This window comes from Loxodonta africana, chromosome 3 (genome assembly GCF_030014295.1).
Source record: "Loxodonta africana isolate mLoxAfr1 chromosome 3, mLoxAfr1.hap2, whole genome shotgun sequence".
In the NCBI taxonomy this organism is placed as follows: Eukaryota; Metazoa; Chordata; class Mammalia; order Proboscidea; family Elephantidae; genus Loxodonta; species Loxodonta africana.
Window position 1 is genome coordinate 11,744,549 of NC_087344.1, and position 20,718 is coordinate 11,765,266.

Sequence of the window (20,718 nt, forward strand, 5' to 3'; positions counted from 1 at the left end):
CTCATATGTAAGCATACACTTATGCACAAAATTACATGCAGAAATTGTTGCACACACACACACACACACAACCATAGCCACACCAGCACACTCATAAACTCCTATACAAATGCACTTAGATACAAGTACATTCCCACCTACACACAACCAGAGCTCCACACCCAAATACTGCAGGTACCCCAAATGCACACGCAGACATTTACAAATTTACCCAGTAACGACCACACAGTCACCCTCATCAACACAGTCTCACTCCTTTATAAATACATGTTCTCGGTTTGTGTCCTTCATTGACATGAACACGAATCACACTCTTATATAACACACAAGTACATTTAGAGACACTCTCCCATAGTAACTGACAAAACACAGATATGTGACATTAATATCTACTTCCACAAACACACACCGTTACTTTCACACCCAGATGCACACACGCAGATGCCCTCAAATATGCTCATTCACCACACAAATTTATTCACACACACACAACGCCCATCCTCAGGACTGACACCTACATAATACGGATCCTTGTACACTTGGCACACATTAAAAACACAGATGCAAAAACACACACGATATGCACACCCACACATCCACTGGCAAAACACAGATACTTGCACACAAATATTTCCTTACACACACAGTAACACCTATACAGTTGTACCCATGTGCACAAACACCTGTGCTCTTTCGCACCCGAATACATCCACGCACACCTTGTTATAGATTGAATTATGTCTCTCCGAAATATGCATTAAAGTCCTAACCCCTGTTCCTGTAAATGTGATTGTGTTTGGAAACAGGTGTTTTCTTTTGTTATATTAATGAGGTCATCACAGGCCATACCAACGTAGGAAAGGGGAAAACAAAACAAAACAAACCATTGTGGTCAAGTCCATTCCAACTCATAGCGACCCTATAGGACAGAGTAGAAATTTCCCATAGGGTCTTCAAGGAGTGGTTGGTGGATTTGAACTGCTGACTTTTTGGTTGGCAGCCAAGCTCTTAACCACTGCACCACCAGGGCTCCTACCAGGGTAAGGGGGGTCCTAAACCTAATCTCTTCTGTGTCCCACCCTCAGGACACAGACAGATCCTTGTACACTTGACACGCATTAAAAACAGACACGCACGTATACACACACACCCAGGTAAGAACACGCCAAAAACCGAAACACCAAACCCGTTGCCGTCAAGTCGATTCTGACTCATAGCCACCCTATAGGACGGAGTACAACTGCCTCATAGGGTTTCCAAGGAACGCCTGGTACGCCCCCAAATCACTCCTGCATCACCCAAGTCCATTCAGAGGCACACATATGCACAGATGAGAGCAGCGACACACACGCTTGCACCCTCACAAACACAACCAGAAACAGGTGCACCGACTGCCGGTCAGGAATTACAACCCCGCACGCATACAGGACACACACTCGGGCGCACACACGCGTCCACGAGCAGAGGCGCGCTCAGCCTCTCTGGTGCCACACGCACACACACGCGCGCACGCACTCGCGAGCACACTCATCCCCCAGCCGTCTCCGCAGTGCGGGCCCCGCCCCGCCCGGGACCCGGCGAGGGGCGCGCGCCTCCGGTAGGGAGGTGCCGGGCGGACCAGGCGGAGGGGGCGCGGGAGGCCCGGGGGCGGGGCGCACCTGGGCTCCGCCCCGGGGCGGGGCCGACGCAGCGTCCCGGCGCAGCGGCCGCACCTGGCTCGGTGGAGACGGCGGCAGCTGGACCGCGGGGGTCGAGCTCGGCGGCGCAGCGCGGCCGGGCCGAGCGCCGCAGCCCCGGCGGCGCCATGGTGGAGGCGGCGCCCCCCGGGCCTGGGCCACTGCGGAGGACCTTCCTGGTGCCGGAGATCAAGTCGCTGGACCAGTACGACTTTTCGCGGGCCAAGGCGGCGGCCAGCCTGGCGTGGGTGCTGCGGGCCGCGTTCGGGGGCGCAGGTACCGGGCCGCGCGGCAGGTGCGGGGGGCGGGGCGCGCCGGGAACAATAGCGCGGCCGCCAGCTCCGGGGCCCGGGCCTCCCGCTTCCTCTCGGCCCCGGGTGGACTTTGCCCGCCGGGCCGCCTAGCGTGGTGGGGGTGGGGCTGGCAGCCCGGCGTCCGGCCCCCAGGTGAGCGGCGGCGTCTGCGGGCCGACTGGGTCCCCGGCCACCCTGCGGCCTCCCGCCTCCCCCCGGACCGCTCCTCGCTCCCCGCTGCTTTACACTCTCAGTCACGCGCCCGCAAGGACCCTGCCCTCGCCTCGGGGCCCTAGACCTTCCCGCACGCTCCCCGGCCCGGACACACATCCCTCGTGGTTCGGCCTGGGCTGCGGGCGCCGCCCGGCAGCTCTCGGGGCCGCGTCGCCTCCGTGGCTCCGGCCGGCCCCTGGCAGGTGTGAGCGATCGCCCAATTTAGGGAGGAGGCCGGGGAGCCCAGGAGAAGGGAAGGGGCTGGACCAAGATCACCTGGGGTGGACACGCCGCTTCTTCACCCTGGGCAGAGAGATACAGGGCCTTCTGTCCCAGGTGGATCCTCCATGCCCTCCTGCAGGCCCACAGGTCTGATCTCGAGCACCCTAAGGGGGAAGATGAGGGAGGGTCCCTGGGTTTAGAGGCCCTGGGCCACCGCAGGCCAGAGCTGGGAGCCCTGGCCAGCCTTGGGGAAGGCAGGGGTTAATTAAGGTCTAGGCTTTCCCAGGAACCCTGGGAGGGGGGGCGCCCTGCCCTTCTCTTGGGCCTGGCACCAGCTGGGCACAGCTCCTCCCCCCTCCCAGTGGCCCTCCCAGATCAACCTGTTCTGGGTGTGGGTCTCGGTGACAGCCGTCCTGCTCCTGGTTCTGCCTGAGCCTGTTTCTTTCACTTTCTCCCAGTGTCTCCCTGCTGCCTCCCATGTGGGGCCCACTCCGGGGCCTACCCAGGCCCAAGGATCTGCTTGAGAAAGAAAGGGGACTTTGAGGGAAACCCAGGACTGCCCCAGCCCCTCACATCCCAGGTTTTGAGGAACTAGAGGGCTGGCCTTTGGGAGCCGGTGTGTGTGTTGACTTTGAATCCCAGCCTCCCAAAGCGTGGATGAATGATCCCAGTTCTTCCAGCTTCCAGTTCCCTCTGTGGGAAGCCCTTGTTCACATATTTATCTAGTTGTAAATGTGTGGGGGCATCCATGTGTGCCAGGCAGGCCTCAGGTGATAGTGATACCAGTACCTTCTTCACAAGGTTGCTAGGAGGGTTGAAAGGGACCCTGAATATAAAACCCTTAGCCCCGTGCCTGGAACCCAGTACACGCAGCACAGATGCTCTTGATTGCTGCTGTCGTGAGTGTTAGTAATATTTTTTTCTAATAATATTAATATCGTTCATCTTCCCCTGGCCAGGGGACAGAGCCACAATTATTAACCCATTTTGCAGAGAGGAAAGTGAGGTCCCCTAAGCGGTGTTGGTAAGATCCCAGATGCCTTGACCTGCCTGATTCCGTTCTCACTGACCCAGTGGCGCTCTCCCCCATGTGACACCCCCACTAGTTGCCACTACCCCGAGGGTCAAGTCCAAACTGTCCCCCTCCTGCCTCCCCGCAACAGGGGGGCTGAGGAAGTGGGACACCAGGTCCTGGGAGGGAAGTGAGGACAGAACTCTGCTGGATTTGTGAACTCAGGGACTCTGGTGTCAGGCTGGTGCTAGGTGCTCAGGACATAGAAGAGAGGATGGGGGATGGGAACAGATCATCTAGGTTTACAGTCATAAGCTGCTTAGAGTGATAAGCGCCCAGAGAGCCCAGGGGAGGAAATCCCTGAAACCTTCCAGGGAGGGGAGGAGAGGGGTCATCTTCCAGGGAGGAAGGAAAAGGTCCTCCAGAGGTGGAGGGGTTTGGACCTCGAAGGATGCATAGGAGTTTGCGAGGGGTAAGGAGACCGCATGCACAAAGGCCTGGGGTGTGGACCAACAGGGAGAGCTTGGAGCAGAACATGCAGGTCCCTGTTTCTTCCTCTTTCTCCCAGACTATCTCCCTGCCACCTCCCATGCGGGGCCTACACACCCTCAAGGGTCTGGTCAAGAAAGAAAGGGGGCTGTAAGGGGGACCCAGGACTGCCCCAGCTCCTCATATCTCAGGCTGGACTTGGAGAGGGCCTGGGAAGCTGTGGGTGGGGCTCTGATAAGCACTTGTCCGGTGGGAATGGTGGCTTCCGGGAAGGGAGAGTTCTGGTGGCCCAGGTATGAAGTTCTGGTGGCCCCAGGCACAGGTATGAGGAGGCTGTGCAGGAATGCATGCAGGTGGGCTCAGAGAAGAAAGGGCTCCCCTCCTTGAACAAGTGTGGGAAAGATTGCCTACTGTCCCTAAGGCTTTGAAGACATCGGTGTGATGTGTGAGGGAAGCAGGATTGACGGCAGCTCTGCTATCTTAGGCAAGTCGCTTCAGCTCTGTGGGCCTCGGTTTTCTCATCTGTAAAATGGGGATAAGGATCAAATGAGTGAAGGCATGCAAGGTCAGGCACAAGTCAGCGTTAGCTATGCTGCAAAGCTGCACCGTCCAGTATGGGGCTACTGAGCACTTCAGTGCGACTGGCCCAACTTGAGATGTTCTTTAAGCATATAAAATACACACCAGATCCCGAAGGCTTTGTCCAAAAAAAAAAAAGTAAATTATCTCATTAATAATGTTTTTATGTTGATTCCATGTTGAAATGATAATATTTTGTGTATAAAACCCCATTGCTGTCAAGCTGATTCCGACTCGTATTGACCCTATAGGAGAAAGTAGAACTGCCCCATAGAGTTTCCAATGCTGTATGTAACCTTTAGAGAAGCAAACTGTCACATCTTTCTCTCATAGAACAGCTCGGGGGTTCGAACTGCAGACCTCTTGGTTAGCAAACGAGCATGTGATCACTGTGCCATCAGGGTTCCTTATTTTGAGTACAATGGATTTAAAAAATGTTACTAAATTCATTTTCCTTGTTTCTTTTTACTATTTTTAATGTGGCTACTAGAAAAGTTGAAGCTGCAGATGTGGCTCGCATTCTGTTTCTTGGGCAGCACCGTTGGACAGTGAATGTCCAGTAAACGTTCAGTGGTATAAAGGACCGGTTCTCACCTGACACCAGTGTTGCCCCTTAGAGGACATCTGGCTTCATCTGGAGAAAGACCCGTTAATCTACTTCTGTGAAATTAAAAACCCAAAACCAGAACTGTTGCCGTTGAGTCAATTCCGACTCATAGCGGCCCCGTGTGTTTCAGAGTAGAACTGAGCTCCATCAGGCTTTCTTGGTTGTAATCTTTGCGGAAGCAGGTTGTCAGGCCTGTCTTCTGTGGTGCTGCTGGGTTGGTTCGAACCACCAACTTTTAGGTTAACAGCCAAGAACAAACCATTTGCACCGCCCAGGGACCTTTCCATGAGCTTGTTGCTCTTTGTTGCTATCAAGTCAGTTCCGACTCCTGGCAACCCCATGTGTGCAAAGTAGAACTGCTCCATAGGGTTTTCAAGGTTGTGACCTTTGGGAAGCAGATTGCCGGGCCTGTCTTCCGAGGCGTCCCTGGGTAGGTTTGAACCGCCAACCTTTTGACTAGTAGTTGTGTGTGTTAACCGTTTGCACCACTCAGGGGCTCCATTAGTTTCCTAGGGTCTCTGTAACAAAGGAGCTGTGGTGGTGCAGTGGTTAAGAACTACAGCTGCTAACCAATAGGTCAGCAGTTCGAATCCATCGGCTGCTCCTTGGAAACCATACTGGGCAGTTCTGCTCTGTCCTATAGGGTCGCTATTGAGTCGGAATCGTATTGGTATTTTTGGTTTGCTGTAACAAAATACTCTGTGGGGCATTTCTACTTTGTCCTATAGTGTTGCTATGAGCCGGAGTCAATCCTAGGGCAGTGGGTTTGGTTTGTTTTTGGTTTGGTAACAAAATACCACAAGGTGGGTGTCTTCACACAACAGAAACTTATTCTCACAGTTCTGGAGGCCAGAAATCTAAATTCAGGGTGTTGGCCAGGCCTCGCTCTCTCCGAAGGCTCTAGGGGAGTATCCTTCCTTGTCTCTTCCAACTTCTGGTAGACTCCTGTGTTCCTTGGCTTGTGGCAACATGGCTCCAGTCTCTGCCTCTGTCTTCCCCCTGTCTGTCGCTGTGTCTCTTCTCTTTTATAAGACACCACTCACATTGGATGGGAGTCTCTGGGTGGTACAGCTGGTGAAGTGCTCAGCTACTAAGTGAAAGGTTGGTGGTTTGAACCCACCCAGGGGCACCTTGAAAGAAAGACCTGGTGATCTGCTTCCATAGGGTTACAGCCATCAAAAACCCTGTGGAGTGCAGTTCTGTTCTGACACACATGGGGTCACCGTGAGTCGGAATCTACTGGATGGCAGCTGGTTTGGTTTGGTTCATTTTGGATTAGGACCCACCCTACTCCAATATGACCTCATTTTAACCCAATCAATGACATCTTCAAAGACCATGTTTCCAAACAAGATCATGTTCATGGGTACAGGGGCTAGGACTTAGACATATCTCTTTGGGGAATACAGTTCAGCCTGTAACAGTCATGGAAGTCATCTTGGGGGACATGTCTAGTTCCCAGGTTGCTCAGATAGCTGTCAGGAGCCCCACATGGAAGGGGCAAGTGGTGATGGCTGTGAGGAGGCTGGGCCTGGGTGCTTGGAGTGAGAGAAAGCCAGGAGATGCCGGGGGGGAGGAAGGTTCCGGAAGAAGGAGGTTTTTGGCAGAGAGCCCAAGTGAGATAACCAAACCAAACCCAAGTGAGATACAGGCCCACAAATGTGCCTGGGCCAGCAGTCACTGTTGGCCTTGGGGAGGCTGGGTGGGAGGAAGCGAAGCCTGGAGAACGCTTTTCTTTCAGGCAGCTGAGCTGAGATGGGCGGGAGAGGGCACAGATCTACATGGGGTGGGGAGGTCAGATGTGATTTTAGAATGTGGGGAGGGAGCTTGCATAGAGAGATCCTGGAAGCCAGGATCCCTGGGTCCTTGAGGGCAAGGGTGGGGGTCTCTGCAGGGGATGGCTGTGAAGAGGATGACCTGAGGAAGGGCTGGGGAGTCATGTTCAAAGAATTTTTTAAGTAGTAGAACCCTCTTCTTTCAAATACATCACCATCAGTTTTTTGTTCTCACGTGGAACCTGTATTGTATACAGACCAAGAGGCAGACGTTCAAACAGAACAAGAGGATACTGAGTGGTTTAAAATCAGGAAAGGTGTGCATTAGGGCTGTATCCTTTCACCATACTTATTCAATCTGTATGCTGAGCAAACAGCCCAAGAAGCTGGACTGTACGAAGAAGAACAGGGCATCGGGATTGTAGGAAGACTGATTAACAACCTGTGGTATGCAGATGACACAACCTTGCTTGCTGAAAGTGACGAGGACTTGAAGCACTTAGTATGGATTGCACCTCAGCATAAAGAAAACAAAGATCCTCACAACTGGACCAATAAACAGCATCGTGAAAAATGGAGAAAAATTTGAAGTTGTCCGGGATTTCATTTTACTTGAATCCATAATCAATACCCACGGAAGCAGCAGTCAAGAAATCAGATGAACATATTATATTGGACAAATCTTTATAGACCTCTTTAAAATGTTGAAAAGCAAAGGTGTCATCTTGAGGACTAAGGTGTGTCTGACCCAAGCCGTGGTATTTTCAGTCACATCAAATGTGTGCAAAAGCTGGACAGTGAATAAGGAAGAATGAAAAAGAATTGATGCCTTTGGATTATGGTGTTGGTGAAGAATGCTGAATATACAATGAACTGCCAGAAGAACAAACAAGTCTGTCTTGGAAGAAGTACAGCCAGAATGCGCCTTAGAAGCTAGGATGGTGAAACTTTGTCTCATGTACTTTGGACATGTTATCAGGAGAGACCAGTCTCTGGAGAAGGACATCATGGTTGGTAGAGGGTCAGTGAAAAAGAGGAGACCCTCAACAAGATGAATTGACACAGTGGCTGCAACAATGGGCTCAAGCATGGCAAGGACTGTGAGGATGGCGCAGGACCGGGCAGTGTTGTGTTCTGTTGTACATAGGGTCGCTAGGAGTTGGAGCTGACTGGACGGCACCTAACACCCAACACCACTACCACGACTGGTTGCCACTGAGTCGATTGCAACTCATAGCGACCCCATGTGTGTCAGAGTAGAACTGTGGTCCATAGGGTTTTCAAGGCTGTGACCTTTTGGAAGTAGATTGTCAGGCCTTCCATCCAAGGCACCTCTGGGTGAGTTTGAACCACCAACCTTTTGGTTAGCAGCTGAGCACTGAACCTTTTGGGCCACCCAGAGACTACTTGCAAATGTATGTAAATAAACCCAAACCAAACCCTTTGCCATTGAGTTGATTATATAGAGCCTCAGTACATACAGAGCCTCAATATATAAAACGACTGCTTAGTTTGGAGGCAGGTCTCCCCATAAGGACAAGTCCTTCCTCCCCACTCCCCAGGGCAACTGTTGACCTTAGTCACCTCCTCCCCATCATCCTGGCAGCTTTTTTGATCTTGCTCCTCCCCACCCTTCCACTCCGCCCTTCTAATCTAGTGTTTCCGAGGCTGCCTCTGATATGCCCTCAGCCCTCATGTCTTCTGCCTCCTGGATGTATCTCCCATACCCCCATCTCAGCCATCACCTGCCTGTTCCATGTCCCCCTCAGACCCAGTGGGCTGGGTGCCTTCCTCTCCCTCCCCACCTCCTTCCATCAGTCCCCAGGCTCAGCCCACCAACCCCCTCAAAGCTCTGCAGTCCATCTACTACCCCATTTTGTGCGCTGGGGCCCTGCCAGTGAGCCCCCCACTGTTCCCAGGATGCCCCATCCCCAGCCACAAGCCGAGAGAGGTGGATAATCCGCTTAAGGCCTTGGTTTGAGTCCCAGCACAACTGCTGAGTTGACCAGCTAGCTGTGTGACCTTAGGCAGGTTACTTTCCTTCTCTGCCTCAGTTTCCTCATCCGTGAGACAGTTAACAATTGCCCAGAGCTGCTTCCTAGTGTCGTTGTAAGGCTCAAACCAGGCTGCCTGCCGCAAAGTGACTGTTTTTATTGTCATTCTTAGTTTCCGTCCCGACCAAGCATTGGAGAGGCTTTCCTAAGGGGCAGATCTGATCAGGTCCCCCCTCTCCCCTATAACACCCGGCCCTACAAGGCCCTCCAGTTGGCCATGCTGCTTCCCCTTGGGGCCAGCCACTCTGTGCTCCCTCCACCGCCTGGCCTTTGCACCTACAGACCCCTCCGCCTGGAACACCATCAGCTCTTCCTCTGGCAGACCCCTTGCCACCTGCGGTTTCAGCCCAAGTGCCCCTATGATCCCAACCTGCTCCACTATAGTCGGGGCCCATGGGGCGTGTGTAGGGAGGGTCTCAGGGGTGGGGCTGGGGGAGTCTGCAGCGTCCCTAACCATACGAGCCCCTCCCCACCCCCACAGAGCACGTGCCCCCGGAGCTGTGGGAACCCTTCTACACCGACCAGTATGCGCAGGAGCACGTGAAGCCCCCAGTGACGCGGCTGCTGCTCTCGGCCGAGCTCTACTGCCGGGCCTGGCGCCAGGCGCTGCCGCAGCTGGAAGCGCCCCCCAGCCCCTCCGCGCTGCTGGCGCTACTGGCACGGAAGGGCACGGTGCCCTCGCTGCCCGAGCGCCCGGTGTGCGAGGCCGACCTGCGACACCAACCCATCCTCATGGTAGGCCCCTCCCCCTCTGGAAGGCCCCGCCCACCAGGCCTGGCTCCGCCCCTCAAAGGCCCTAGCCCAGGGGCCTGGCTCCCCCGAAGCCTGGTTTGTCCTCCAAGGCTCCTTCCACCAAGCCTGCTCCTCCCCAAAATGTACCACCCCATAAAAGGACTCGCCTATGTGGCCCATCTGATCCTAAGGCAAAGCACTTGGCCTCGAGCCCCGCCTACCAAGCTTGGCTCTTCTACGTCATATATCTTGGTTCCGCCTCTCAAAGCCCCACCCACTGGCCCCGCCCCTGAGGCTTCCGCCTCCAGCCCCTCCCACCCCCACATTCATCCTCACCTGCCTCCTGGGCCTACTCTGCTCTCATCTTCAAGCCCTTGTTCCCGCAGGGCGCCCACCTAGCTGTCATTGACGCCCTCATGGTTGCCTTCGCTTTAGAGTGGACCAAGACGCTGCCTGGCCCCTTGGCGCTGGGCAGCTTGGAGCACAAGCTCCTCTTTTGGGTGGACTCGGTAGGTGGAGCCTTATAGGGATGGGCTGGGGGCCAGGGTCGCCCAGTGGCTTAGCACTAACCTCTCCTGCCCCTCAGACCATCCGGCAGCTACAGGAAAAAACGGAGCAGGAAGCAGCCCAGAGATCGTCGCCTGCCCCCGCGGACGGGGTGGCCCCAGTGCAGCCCTCGGTGAGGCTGGGCACGGGCGAATGGATGGACGGACGGCGGGACAGAGGACTGGAGGGCTGGGTGGGCAGGGTGGGCTGTGCCTCGTGCCCTTCCTGCGGTGGGAGGGCTGCTGGTGACCTTCTCTCTCTTTCTTTCTGCCCTCCCCTGCACCCACCCCTGCTGCTCTCCTCTCTGCCTTTCTGGCCTCAGTGCCCCACACGCTGGTACTGGAAGCTGGTTCCTGTAAGTGGGGCTGTCTGTCTGCCCCGTCTGCCTGTCCCACTTGTCGCTCTGTATGTGTGTCTGTCTGTGTCTGCCTGCCTGATAGAGACCTCTCCTGCCTCCCCCAGCTATGAGCAAAGGAAGGGGGGACCCCAACCCTGGGGGACAGAAGGAGCCTCTCTGTTAACCAAGAAAAGGGTGGCATCACCCCACTAACCGATGGTGTGGATGACACGCCCCCATTAATCAAGAGGGCAAAATCCCTTATTAACTAAGACAGCAGACCCCCATAGCTTGTCCTCTTAGCCTCTCCCCCTTAACCAAGATGGGGAGACTTCCAGCCCATCAGACCACAGGAATAGTGACCCGAATGGGCAGGGCACATGGGAAGGACCCCCTCAGCCAAGAGAGACCTTAAAATCCAGGAGAGGGTAGAAGACCCTCCCTAACTGAGTGCCCAGCTTCCCTGAGGAAATCCTGGCTTTGGGAGGGGGACGCCTGTCCCTGAAGCGTGACCAGGGGGCCTGACCCTGTCAGTGGGGGGAGGGTCCCTGCCTCTGCTCACACCTGGACCTCCTCGCTCCATCCTGGGGCCTGGGTTGGGGTTCCTCTCCTGCCTACTTGCTTCCCATGCATCCTCCCCCTGAGCTGGGGGCCTGGGTCTATTGTGGGGGGGTTGCCTGCACAGGGGGCTGCTCTGTAGGGTCCCTCCTGGCTTGGGGGGGAGCTAGGTTCCCCACAGCCGGCCAGAGCACGGTTAGGGAGCTGGATGGCCAAGGCTTAGGACAGGTGCCAGGGCCATCCCCCCAGAAGTGGGCTTGGGGGCCCAGCAAGTCAGCCCCCCTCCTGCCCGGCTGACAGCTGCTCCTTCCCCCCCCAGCACGCAATTGCCTTCTGTTTGAAGGAGTCGGGGAGCAAACCCCCCATGGTAATGTATCCCCCGCCCTGGGGTCCCAGGAGTACCCACCCCCAGTCCCTGCTGCTGGCCTGGCTGCTCGCAGGCACTGCCTCTGCCTCTCGCTGCTGCCCCTCCCCAGCTCCAGGCTGCCCCCTCACTCTGGCTCTGGGACCACCGGCTTGACGCCCCTTGTGGCGAGAACCCCAGGCCCCCCTACCCAGCCTGCATGACCTCTGACTTAGGGACCAGGTGACCTCTGACCTGACCCAGCTCCTATCCACATGCAGATCCGGTACCGAAAGGACCGTGCCGTGGCCCGACGTGCCCCCTGCTTCCCGACAGTGACCAGCCTCCAAGACCTGGCGAGTGGGGCTGCACTGGCTGCCACCATCCACTGCTACTGTCCCCAGCTGTTGCGACTTGAGGGTAAGTGAATGGCCTTGGGCCAGACCCCAGCCTCATCCCAGGGAGCTGGTGTCCTACAACCCAGCATCTAGGCCACTGTCCCCAGATCTGCACGTCCATGACTTTTTGGGGGGTGGGACAGTGATGTGGTTATCGGTGGAGCTTCCAGAATCAGCATACCTGGGCTGACACCTCTCTCTTCTTCTAGTTAGCTGTGTGACCTCATACCAGAGTCTAAATGTCTCTGAGCTTCATAGAGATCATTCCCATAGCTAATATTGATTGAGTGCATACTGGGTGCCAGCCCCAGGAATATGGTACAAACTCCTTGCCCTTGGATGGCTTCCATCCCAGTTGGGGGAGAAAGTAAGTTCACCACTCAGTACATTGTGGCTGTTAGGTGCCCTGGAGGGCCGTGGATGGTCAGGAAAAGTGCTCCTGAGGCAGTGTCTTGAGACCTACAGAAGTCAGCTCTGGGCAGCTCCTGGGGGACTAGAATTCCAGGCAGTGGGAACAGCAGGCGCAAAGGTCCTGGGGCAGAGTCTCGAGAGACAGTCTAGCAGTACCCACCTCAGCAAGGGATGCCCAGCTTGGAGGTGATTCTCCACGTATGGGGGCCATTGGTGTCTTTGCGCTGGGCCTTGGCTTCCCTCTTTCCCATAAAGTTGCGGACCTAGGCCTCCTGTTCCCCACAGAGGTCTGCCTCAAGGACCCCATGTCGGTGGCAGACAGCCTGTACAACCTGCAGCTGGTACAGGATTTCTGTGCCTCCCGCCTTCCACGTGGCTGCCCGCTGTCCCTGGAGGACCTGTTGTATGTCCCCCCACCCCTCAAGGTGAGGCCATCATGGGGCCTGCTGGGCCGAGGCAGGTGTCCTGGGCTGTGGGTCCCAGCAGCTGACCCTGCCTCCGCCTCCAGGTCAACCTGGTGGTGCTGCTGGCTGAGATGTTCATGTGCTTCGAGGTGCTGAAGCCCGACTTCGTGCAGCCCAAGGACCTACCTGATGGGCATGGTGAGGCCCGGCCAGGGGACAGGCGGGGACAGGGGAGTTCTGACCAAGCTTCACTCTCTCCTCTGTCCGCAGCTGCCTCCCCCCGAGGCACGGAGGCCTCCCCACCCCAGAACCGCAGTGGTGGCAGGTATGGTTCCCCTGTCAGGCAAGTCGGCCATCACAGTGGGCCCCTCCTCTCGACTTAGTGCTGGGACAGGGCTGGGGGGGTCCCTGGGAGAGGCAAGGGTGGGGGAGGGCACCCCATGGCTGACAGGGGTCTCTTGGCAGTTCTCCTGTCTTCAGTTTCCGCCACCCGCTCCTGTCCTCTGGCGGCCCCCAGTCCCCACTCCGCGGATCCACAGGTGAGGAGGTGGAGCGGGGCTCCTGTCACTGGGGACCCTACCCAATCAAAGGCTGCCCCAGCTGACTGCATGTTTGTTGTCTTCTCATGACTCCTTCAGACCCCTCTGAATGACACTCAGTGACCCCCCCCTCCACCCCAGTGGCTCCACAGCTCTGTATAGTGACCCTGAATGGCCCCCAGCTATTGTTTCTGGGAACCTTTGATTTGACTAGAGCACATAATGACCCACTAGTGACTCGCCCAGTGACACCCCCTGACACTGCAGAAGTTGCACCAGGCCCTGGTCGCCCTCACAGTGACCTCTGAGTGACCATGCCCTGTCCCCCTCCCTCCCAGGTTCCCTGAAGTCCTCACCGTCCATGTCCCACATGGAGGCCCTGGGCAAGGCCTGGAACCGCCAGCTCAGGTGAGCGCTGCTGAGGGCCCAGGCAGGGGGTGGGGAGGCAGGGCTGAGGTTTGCCCTAGGGGCTGACCCCTCCCTCCGGCCACCCAGCCGCCCCCTTTCCCAGGCTGTGTCGTTCAGCACCCCCTTTGGCCTGGACAGCGACGTGGATGTCGTCATGGGAGACCCCGTCCTGCTCCGCTCGGTCAGCTCAGACAGCCTGGGGCCCCCCCGCGCTGCGCAGGCCCGGACGCCCGCCCCGCCACCCCCAGAGCCGGGAGACCTGCCTACCATCGAGGAGGCCTTGCAGATCATCCATAGCGCTGAGCCCCGGCTGCTCCCTGACGGGGCTGCCGACGGCAGCTTCTACCTCCACTCCCCCGAGGTGCCCTCAAAACCACCGCTGGCCTCCCCCTGCCTGCCTGAGGGGCCCACCAGAGCATCTGCCTACTTACCCCACCTTGAGGGCCCCTCAAAACCATTTCCCTGCCCACCTAGGGAGGTTTTGAAACCCCCGGCCCCGTCTGAGGGGTCACCTAAGGCAGCGGCTTCATCTCCTGCGGCCAGCAACTCTGAAGTGAAGATGACCAGCTTTGCCGAACGCAAGAAGCAGCTGGTGAAGGCTGAGGCCGATGCTGGAGGGGTTTCCCCGGTGGCTACCCCAGCGGCCTCCGAGGCCCTGAGCTCGGAGATGAGTGAGCTTGGCGCCCGGCTAGAGGAGAAGCGCCGGGCCATTGAGGCCCAAAAGCGGCGCATAGAGGCCATCTTCGCCAAGCACCGGCAACGCCTTGGCAAAAGCGCCTTCCTGCAGGTGCAGCCTCGGGAGGCGGCTGGTGCCACAGAGGAGGAGGCTGGTGGGGAGGCAGAGGCAGGCCCAGCCCCTGGCGGGGAGCGGCCAGCAGGCGAGGGCCAGGGTGATCCATCCCCGAGGCCCAAGGCAGTGACCTTCTCTCCAGAGCTGGGGCCGCTGCCCCCCGAGGGCCTTGGGGACTATAACCGGGCGGTCAGCAAGCTGAGTGCCGCACTGAGCTCACTGCAGCGGGACATGCAGAGGCTCACGGACCAGCAGCAGCGGCTCCTGGCCCCACACGAGGCCCCCGGCCCCGCCTCGCCACCTGCTGCCTGGGTCATCCCTGGCCCCACGACAGGCCCCAAAGCCGCATCCCCCAGCCCTGTTCGCCGTGCTTCAGCCCCCCGTCGCAGCCCCGGGCCTGGCCCTAGCCCGACACCCCGCAGCCCGAAACATGCACGGCCAGCAGAGCTGCGGCTGGCACCCCTGACCAGGGTGCTCACCCCCCCCAACGACGTAGACAGCCTTCCCCATCTGCGCAAGTTTTCGCCGAGCCAGGTGCCTGTGCAGACACGCTCCTCCATCCTCCTGGCGGAGGGAACTCCTCCCGAGGAGCCCGCGGTCCGGCCTGGCCTCATCGAGATCCCATTGAGCAGCCTGGAGGAGCCTTCGGCAGAGAATGAGGGAGACGGGAGCCCTCCTGGTGCTGAGGATTCCCTAGAGGAAGAGGCATCTTCGGAGGGGGAACCCAGGGCTGGGCTCGGATTCTTCTATAAGGTAAGAGTCACTGCGCAGGTGGGTAAAGAGTGGACAGGTGGGTAGACAGATGGATAGGTACATGAAGGTTTGTGGATGGACATGGGTGGCTGGACAGATGGTTGGGTGGTGTTTTAGTTATGTAGTGCTGCTATAACGTAATTCTACAGGTAGGTGCCTTTAATAAACAGAAATTTATTTTCTCACAGGAAGCTAGAAGTTCAAATTCAGGGCGCCAGCTTTACTGGAAGGTGTCCTCTTTCTGTTGGATCTGGGGGAAGGTCCTTGTCCTTGGTTCCTTGGTGATCTTCATGTGGTGGGGCATCTGTCCTCCCTCATCTCTCCTTGTACTTCTCTATGCCTAATCTGCTCTTTTACATCTCAAAGAGATTGGCTTAAGACACATGCTATGCTAATTACCATAACAAAAAACATTTTTGGGAGGTATACAATTCCATCCATAACTGAGGGATGGGTGAACAGATGAATCGGTGGCTGGGTAGATGGGTGAGTGGGTGCATGGATGGATGGGTAGACAGAGGATAGGTACGCTGGACGTGGTGTGTGGCTGGACATGGTGGCTGGATAGATGAATGAGTAGGGCTTTACTGATGGATAGGTGGGCAGGTGGATGGCTACGCAGGATAAGCAGGTGGACAAACAGATGGGGTATACAGAAGGCAGGCAGATAGGTGGGTAGGTGGATGAGTGGATGGATGGACAAATGGTTGGGGTAGATGGAAGTGAACCAACAGACAAGTATGTGTGGCCAAATGAATGGATAGGTCGATGGGTAGATGGATGGGTGGGTGAGTGGCTAGGCAGATGGACAGACAGATGGGTGGCTGGGTAGATGGATAGACAGATGGGTGGCTGGGTAGATGGATAGATAGATGGATGGCTGGGTAGATGGATAGATTGGTGGGTGGCTGGGTAGATGGATAGATAGACGTGTGGTTGGGTAGATGGATAAATAAATGGGTGGTTGGGTAGATGGATAGGTCGGGGAGTGGGGGGATGAATGGGTAGATGAACAGGTGGGTGGACAGAGGGTATATGGGTGGCTGGACAGGCGGTTGGATGGATAGGGTCTTACTGATGGATGAGTGGGTAGTTGGATTGGTGGGTAGATAAACACATAGATGAGATGGATGGAGAGGTAGCGGGATGGACAAGTAGGTAGGTGGATGGGTGGATAGATAGGTAGATGGGGTGGAAAGATAGACATGGTGTGGGTGATCTATCGGGACAGAGAGATGGGGTGGATAGAGGGTGGGTGGGTAGACAGATGGGCAGATGGTTGTTCAGATTGACAGGGTTGGGTAGATGGATGGATGGGTGGGTGATGGACAGATGGACAGGGGGATGGACAAACAAGGGTATGGTCTTCCATGACATTTTCCCCTACCCCTCACCTGTCCTTACCCTGTCCCACATCCACTTTTCTCTCCATCCGCATGGCACCCCCAACCTGGGTCACTGTCATCTCTCACCTGGTCACCTGCACCCATCTCCTCCCTGGTCTTTGCTGCTACTGCCCTCCCCCCACCTCCTGCCCCCGCCCCCATTTTCCACTGAGCAGCCAGAGAGATTTTTAAAAAATGCAGTTTGGACCTTGTCATGCCCCCGTTTAAAGGCCTTCTTTAGCTCTCCCTGTTCTTAGCATGGAAGGGATAGTTCTCCCCAGGGCCTTGGGCTCTTCGTGGCCTGGGGTTCTCACCTCTCACCTCCTCCTGGGCCACTCTCCTCCTGCTCTGCGGTCCAGCCACACCAGCATCCAGGCTGTTCCAGGCCCTGCTGGGCTTGTTCTGGCCTCAGGGCCTTTGAGTATGCTGTTCCGTCTGCTGGCAACACTCCTCTCATCCTTAAACCCCACCGAGTCAAGTCCTTCTCATCATTCTCCAGGGCTGCTTCCTCCCGGAAGCCTCCCTTGGTGCCCCTGGATGAGGACAGTCCGTCTCCCCAGGGTAGACGGCAGTGCCATGTGCTTCCTGCTGCTTTCTGCTGTCTGTGCGATACTCCATCGTCTTTCTTGTCGGGTTAATGCTTTGCATGAGCAGCGCTCAGGTCTGCCCTGGTCCCTTTTGTGTCCCAGTACCCCGTGGAGGGTCAGTAGCTGTTGGGTCAGTTCCAACTCATGGCGACCCCATGTGTTACAGAGTAGAACTGCTCCATAGGCTTTCCTTGGCTGCAGTCTTAATGGAGGCAGGTCTCCAGGCCTATCATCAGAGGTATCGCCGGGTGGGTTCAAACCGCCAACCTTTCGGTTAGTAGCCGAGCATGTTAACTGTTTGCAGCACCCAGGAACTCCATGACAAATATGTTGTTGTTAGCTGACATCCAGCTGATTCTGACTCTTGGCGATCCTGTGTGTCATGGAGCAGAACTGTGCTCCGTAGACTTTTCTTGGCTGTAATCTTTACAGAATGAGGAGCCCTGGTGGCACAATAGTTAAGTGTTTGGCTGGTAACCAAAAGGTTGGCAGTTCAAACCCACCTTGCAGCTCCACGGAAGAAAGGCCTGGTGATCTGCTCCCATAAAGATTACAGCCTAGGAAGCCCAATGGGGCAGTTCTACTCTGTTGCACGGGGTCACCATGAGTTGAAATTGACTGAACAGCAACTAATAACAATATTAATGGAAGTAGATTGCCAGGTCTATCTTCCGTGGTACTGCTGGGTGGGTTCAAACTGCTCACCTTTTGGTTAGCGGTGGAGTACATCAACCCTTTGCACCGCCCAGGGACTCTGCATAAACAAGGCGCTGACTGAATGCCTTTTGAAAAGTTGTAAAAACAAAAGGGCAGTAGAATGGCCGGCTTAGCAGATGTGCCAAAGGTGGGTGGCCACTGACTAGATGTCGCCCCAGGATGAAGACAAGCCTGAGAACGAGATGGCACAGAAGCGAGCCAGCCTGCTGGAACGGCAGCAGCGGCGGGCGGAGGAGGCTCGGCGGCGGAAGCAGTGGCAGGAGGCGGAGAAGGAGCAGCGGAGGGAGGAGGCTGCCCGGTGAGGCCTGGTGACCCCTGACCCTGGTCTTCCTCTGACCCCTGGTGACTGCTTGAGCTGTCTGACCATGCCCTCCATCTGCAGGCTGGCCCAGGAGGAGGCGGTCCCCCCAGCGCCCACGGCCCGGGCCCCAGCTGAGGAGGAGGTGGGCACCCGGCGGGGAGAGTTCACGAGGCTGGAGTATGAGCGCCGGGCCCAGCTGAAGCTGATGGACGACCTCGATAAGGTGCTGCGGCCCTGGGCGGCGGGGGCCGGAGGGCCAGGTCGGGGCCGGCGGAGGGGCCCCCGGCCTCGCTCAGGCTGCTGTGATGATTCAGCCCTGGCCCGAAGCCCTGCCCGTGGTCTGCTGGGTGAGGACCCTGGGGACAGGGCTTCTTGGGGGCCCCCTTGCAGGGCATGCTGGGTGGGGCCCCCATGAGTATGAGGGGGGGAAGCATGCAGGGTTGCAGTGGAAGTGTCTCAGTGGGGCTTCACCTTGCCTGTTGGGATGTGGAGGGGTGAAGGGTGATGGATGAGGAGGCCCTCAGGCATGTGTAGGGGTGAGAGGTTTGGAACGGGGACTGACCCAATGCCTTTCTCCATGGCCTGCTAGGAAAATCTCTCCCTAGTGGGTGTTAGGAGTCCATGTGTAATATAAATGGTTAATGCATTTGGCTGCTAACCAAAAGTTCGGAGGCTTGAGACCACCCAGAGGTGCCTTGAAAGAAAGGCCGGGCAATCTCTTTCCAAAAAATCAGCCACCAAAAACCCTGTGGAGCACAGTTCTACTCTGATACACATGGGGTTGCCTTGAGTTAGAATCGACTTGCTGGCTGCTAGTTTTAGTGGGGGTTCAGTGGGATGAGGGGTCTTGGCCAGGGCTGGCTGCTGGGTCTGGCCCCCTTGGGCACTGGTGGAGGTGAGGGGGTTCAGGTGGGGGCTGACAGTGCCATCTGTTCCCAGGCTCTCGGCTCAGCAAGGTCTACTCCCAGTCCACCCTGTCACTGTCAACCGTGGCCAACGAAGCCCCCAGTAACCTCAGTGTGAAAAGGCCTACGTCTCGGTGAGTTTGTCCCAGGCAGGTAGGAGACGTGCCAGATGGCTTAACAGACGCGAGCCTGTGTGTGATGTGGCATGAGTGTGTGTACACACACCTGTGCAGGCAGCATTGTGTGTCCCTAACCAGAAGGACTCAGGATAGTGCTTCTCTGCACTTGAGTGAATGTGAAGAGCGCCTGAGGGCGTGGAGTGGGCAGGAGGGTCCCTTGCCTATACTTGGAAGTGTATATGATATACGTGTACAGCTCTCTGTATGTTGCTTCCCTTTCTCAGTGTCCTAGGCTTGCCCCTTTCCTGGTCCCTCTGCGTACTGGGAGGCATCACCCGCCCCCTGCTGCCTGCTGCCTGCTGCCTGCTGACCCCATTCCCATCCCCCTTCTTCCCCTTGCAGAGCTCCATCCCCATCTGGCCTCATGTCCCCGAGCCGCCTGCCTGGTAGCCGTGAACGTGACTGGGAGAACGGCAGCAATGCCTCATCCCCAGCATCAGTGCCGGAGTACACAGGTAGGGTGGCTTTAGGTGGTGGGCAGTGGGCCCTACCTGTCCCCTGGTCCTGCTTGCTGATTCCCCTGTCCCCTAGGTCCGCGGCTCTACAAGGAGCCCAGTGCCAAGTCCAACAAGTTTATCATCCACAATGCCCTGTCACACTGTTGCCTGGCAGGCAAGGTGAACGAGCCTCAGAAGAACCGCATTCTTGAGGTGCGCCTGGGCCTGGGAGTGGGGCACGGGGGCCAGGTCGGTGGCCCTGCCAAGCTGGCTGACCGTTTCTAACACACCCCCCTTCCCCAATCAGGAAATTGAGAAGAGCAAGGCCAACCACTTCCTGATCCTCTTCCGAGACTCCAGCTGCCAGTTCCGGGCCCTCTACACGCTGTCTGGGGAAACGGAAGAGCTGACGCGGCTGACAGGCTACGGCCCACGGACAGTCACGCCGGCCATGGTTGAGGGCATCTACAAGTACAACTCGGACCGCAAACGCTTCACCCAGATCCCCGCCAAGACCATGTCCATGAGCGTGGACGCCTTCACTATCCAGGGACACCTCTGGCAGAGCAAGAAACCCACAACTCCCAAAAAGGGTGGCAGCATCCCCAAATAGCCCTGTCTGTGTGGCTGCCACTCGCCAGGGAGACAGCTAGTGTTCCTGGATCCTGCCTGTTTCTGACCTTGTCTGGGTGGGGCTGGGGTCCCCACCCCCTAAGTCTGTGTTCTGTCCTGCTGGGGGAGCTGAGCTGGGAGGTTCAGGGACTTGGTGCTTGGCTCAGCGCCCCCGTCTGTCCTCACAACCCCTTGAATAAAATTTTAAAGAGAAGTTAGTCCTTATCTTGTGCTGGCTGGGGTTCCCTAGGCCCGTGTGCTCGGCTTAGGTTTCTTGTTCTCCCTTGAATCTGCTCCAGTCCCTCTCCCGTCCCCTCGACAGACACCGTGGTGTCCTTCACGGCCTCCCTGCCAGCACCACAGGGGACGTGTCTCGGCTGCCTCCTGGGCATTCGATTCTTCCGGCTACTTCACCCTCCTCTCCCTGCAGCCTCCCACCATCCTCACTTGAGCTCC

The 20,718-nt window shown here is 57.0% G+C and overlaps 1 protein-coding gene across 2 annotated transcripts; it reads left to right on the forward strand.

Moving 5' to 3' along the window:
- The first annotated feature begins 1,804 nt into the window (after window positions 1-1,804).
- Window positions 1,805-20,457, forward strand: CAMSAP3 (calmodulin regulated spectrin associated protein family member 3). 2 transcript variants are annotated; one of them, XM_064280482.1, is made up of 18 exons: window positions 1,805-1,952; window positions 9,402-9,655; window positions 10,039-10,161; window positions 10,239-10,331; window positions 11,413-11,460; window positions 11,718-11,856; window positions 12,531-12,670; window positions 12,754-12,847; window positions 12,920-12,974; window positions 13,115-13,188; window positions 13,527-13,596; window positions 13,684-15,139; window positions 17,987-18,126; window positions 18,211-18,476; window positions 19,069-19,168; window positions 19,556-19,668; window positions 19,745-19,863; window positions 19,958-20,457. In XM_064280482.1, the coding sequence occupies exons 1-18, from the start codon at window positions 1,805-1,807 to the stop codon at window positions 20,261-20,263; spliced, it is 3,738 nt and encodes a 1,245-aa protein (XP_064136552.1). In that variant the 3' UTR covers window positions 20,264-20,457. The 2 variants fall into 2 exon arrangements, with proteins under 2 accessions (XP_064136552.1, XP_064136553.1); XM_064280483.1 differs by lacking the exon at window positions 11,413-11,460.
- Window positions 20,458-20,718: the final 261 nt, after the last annotated feature.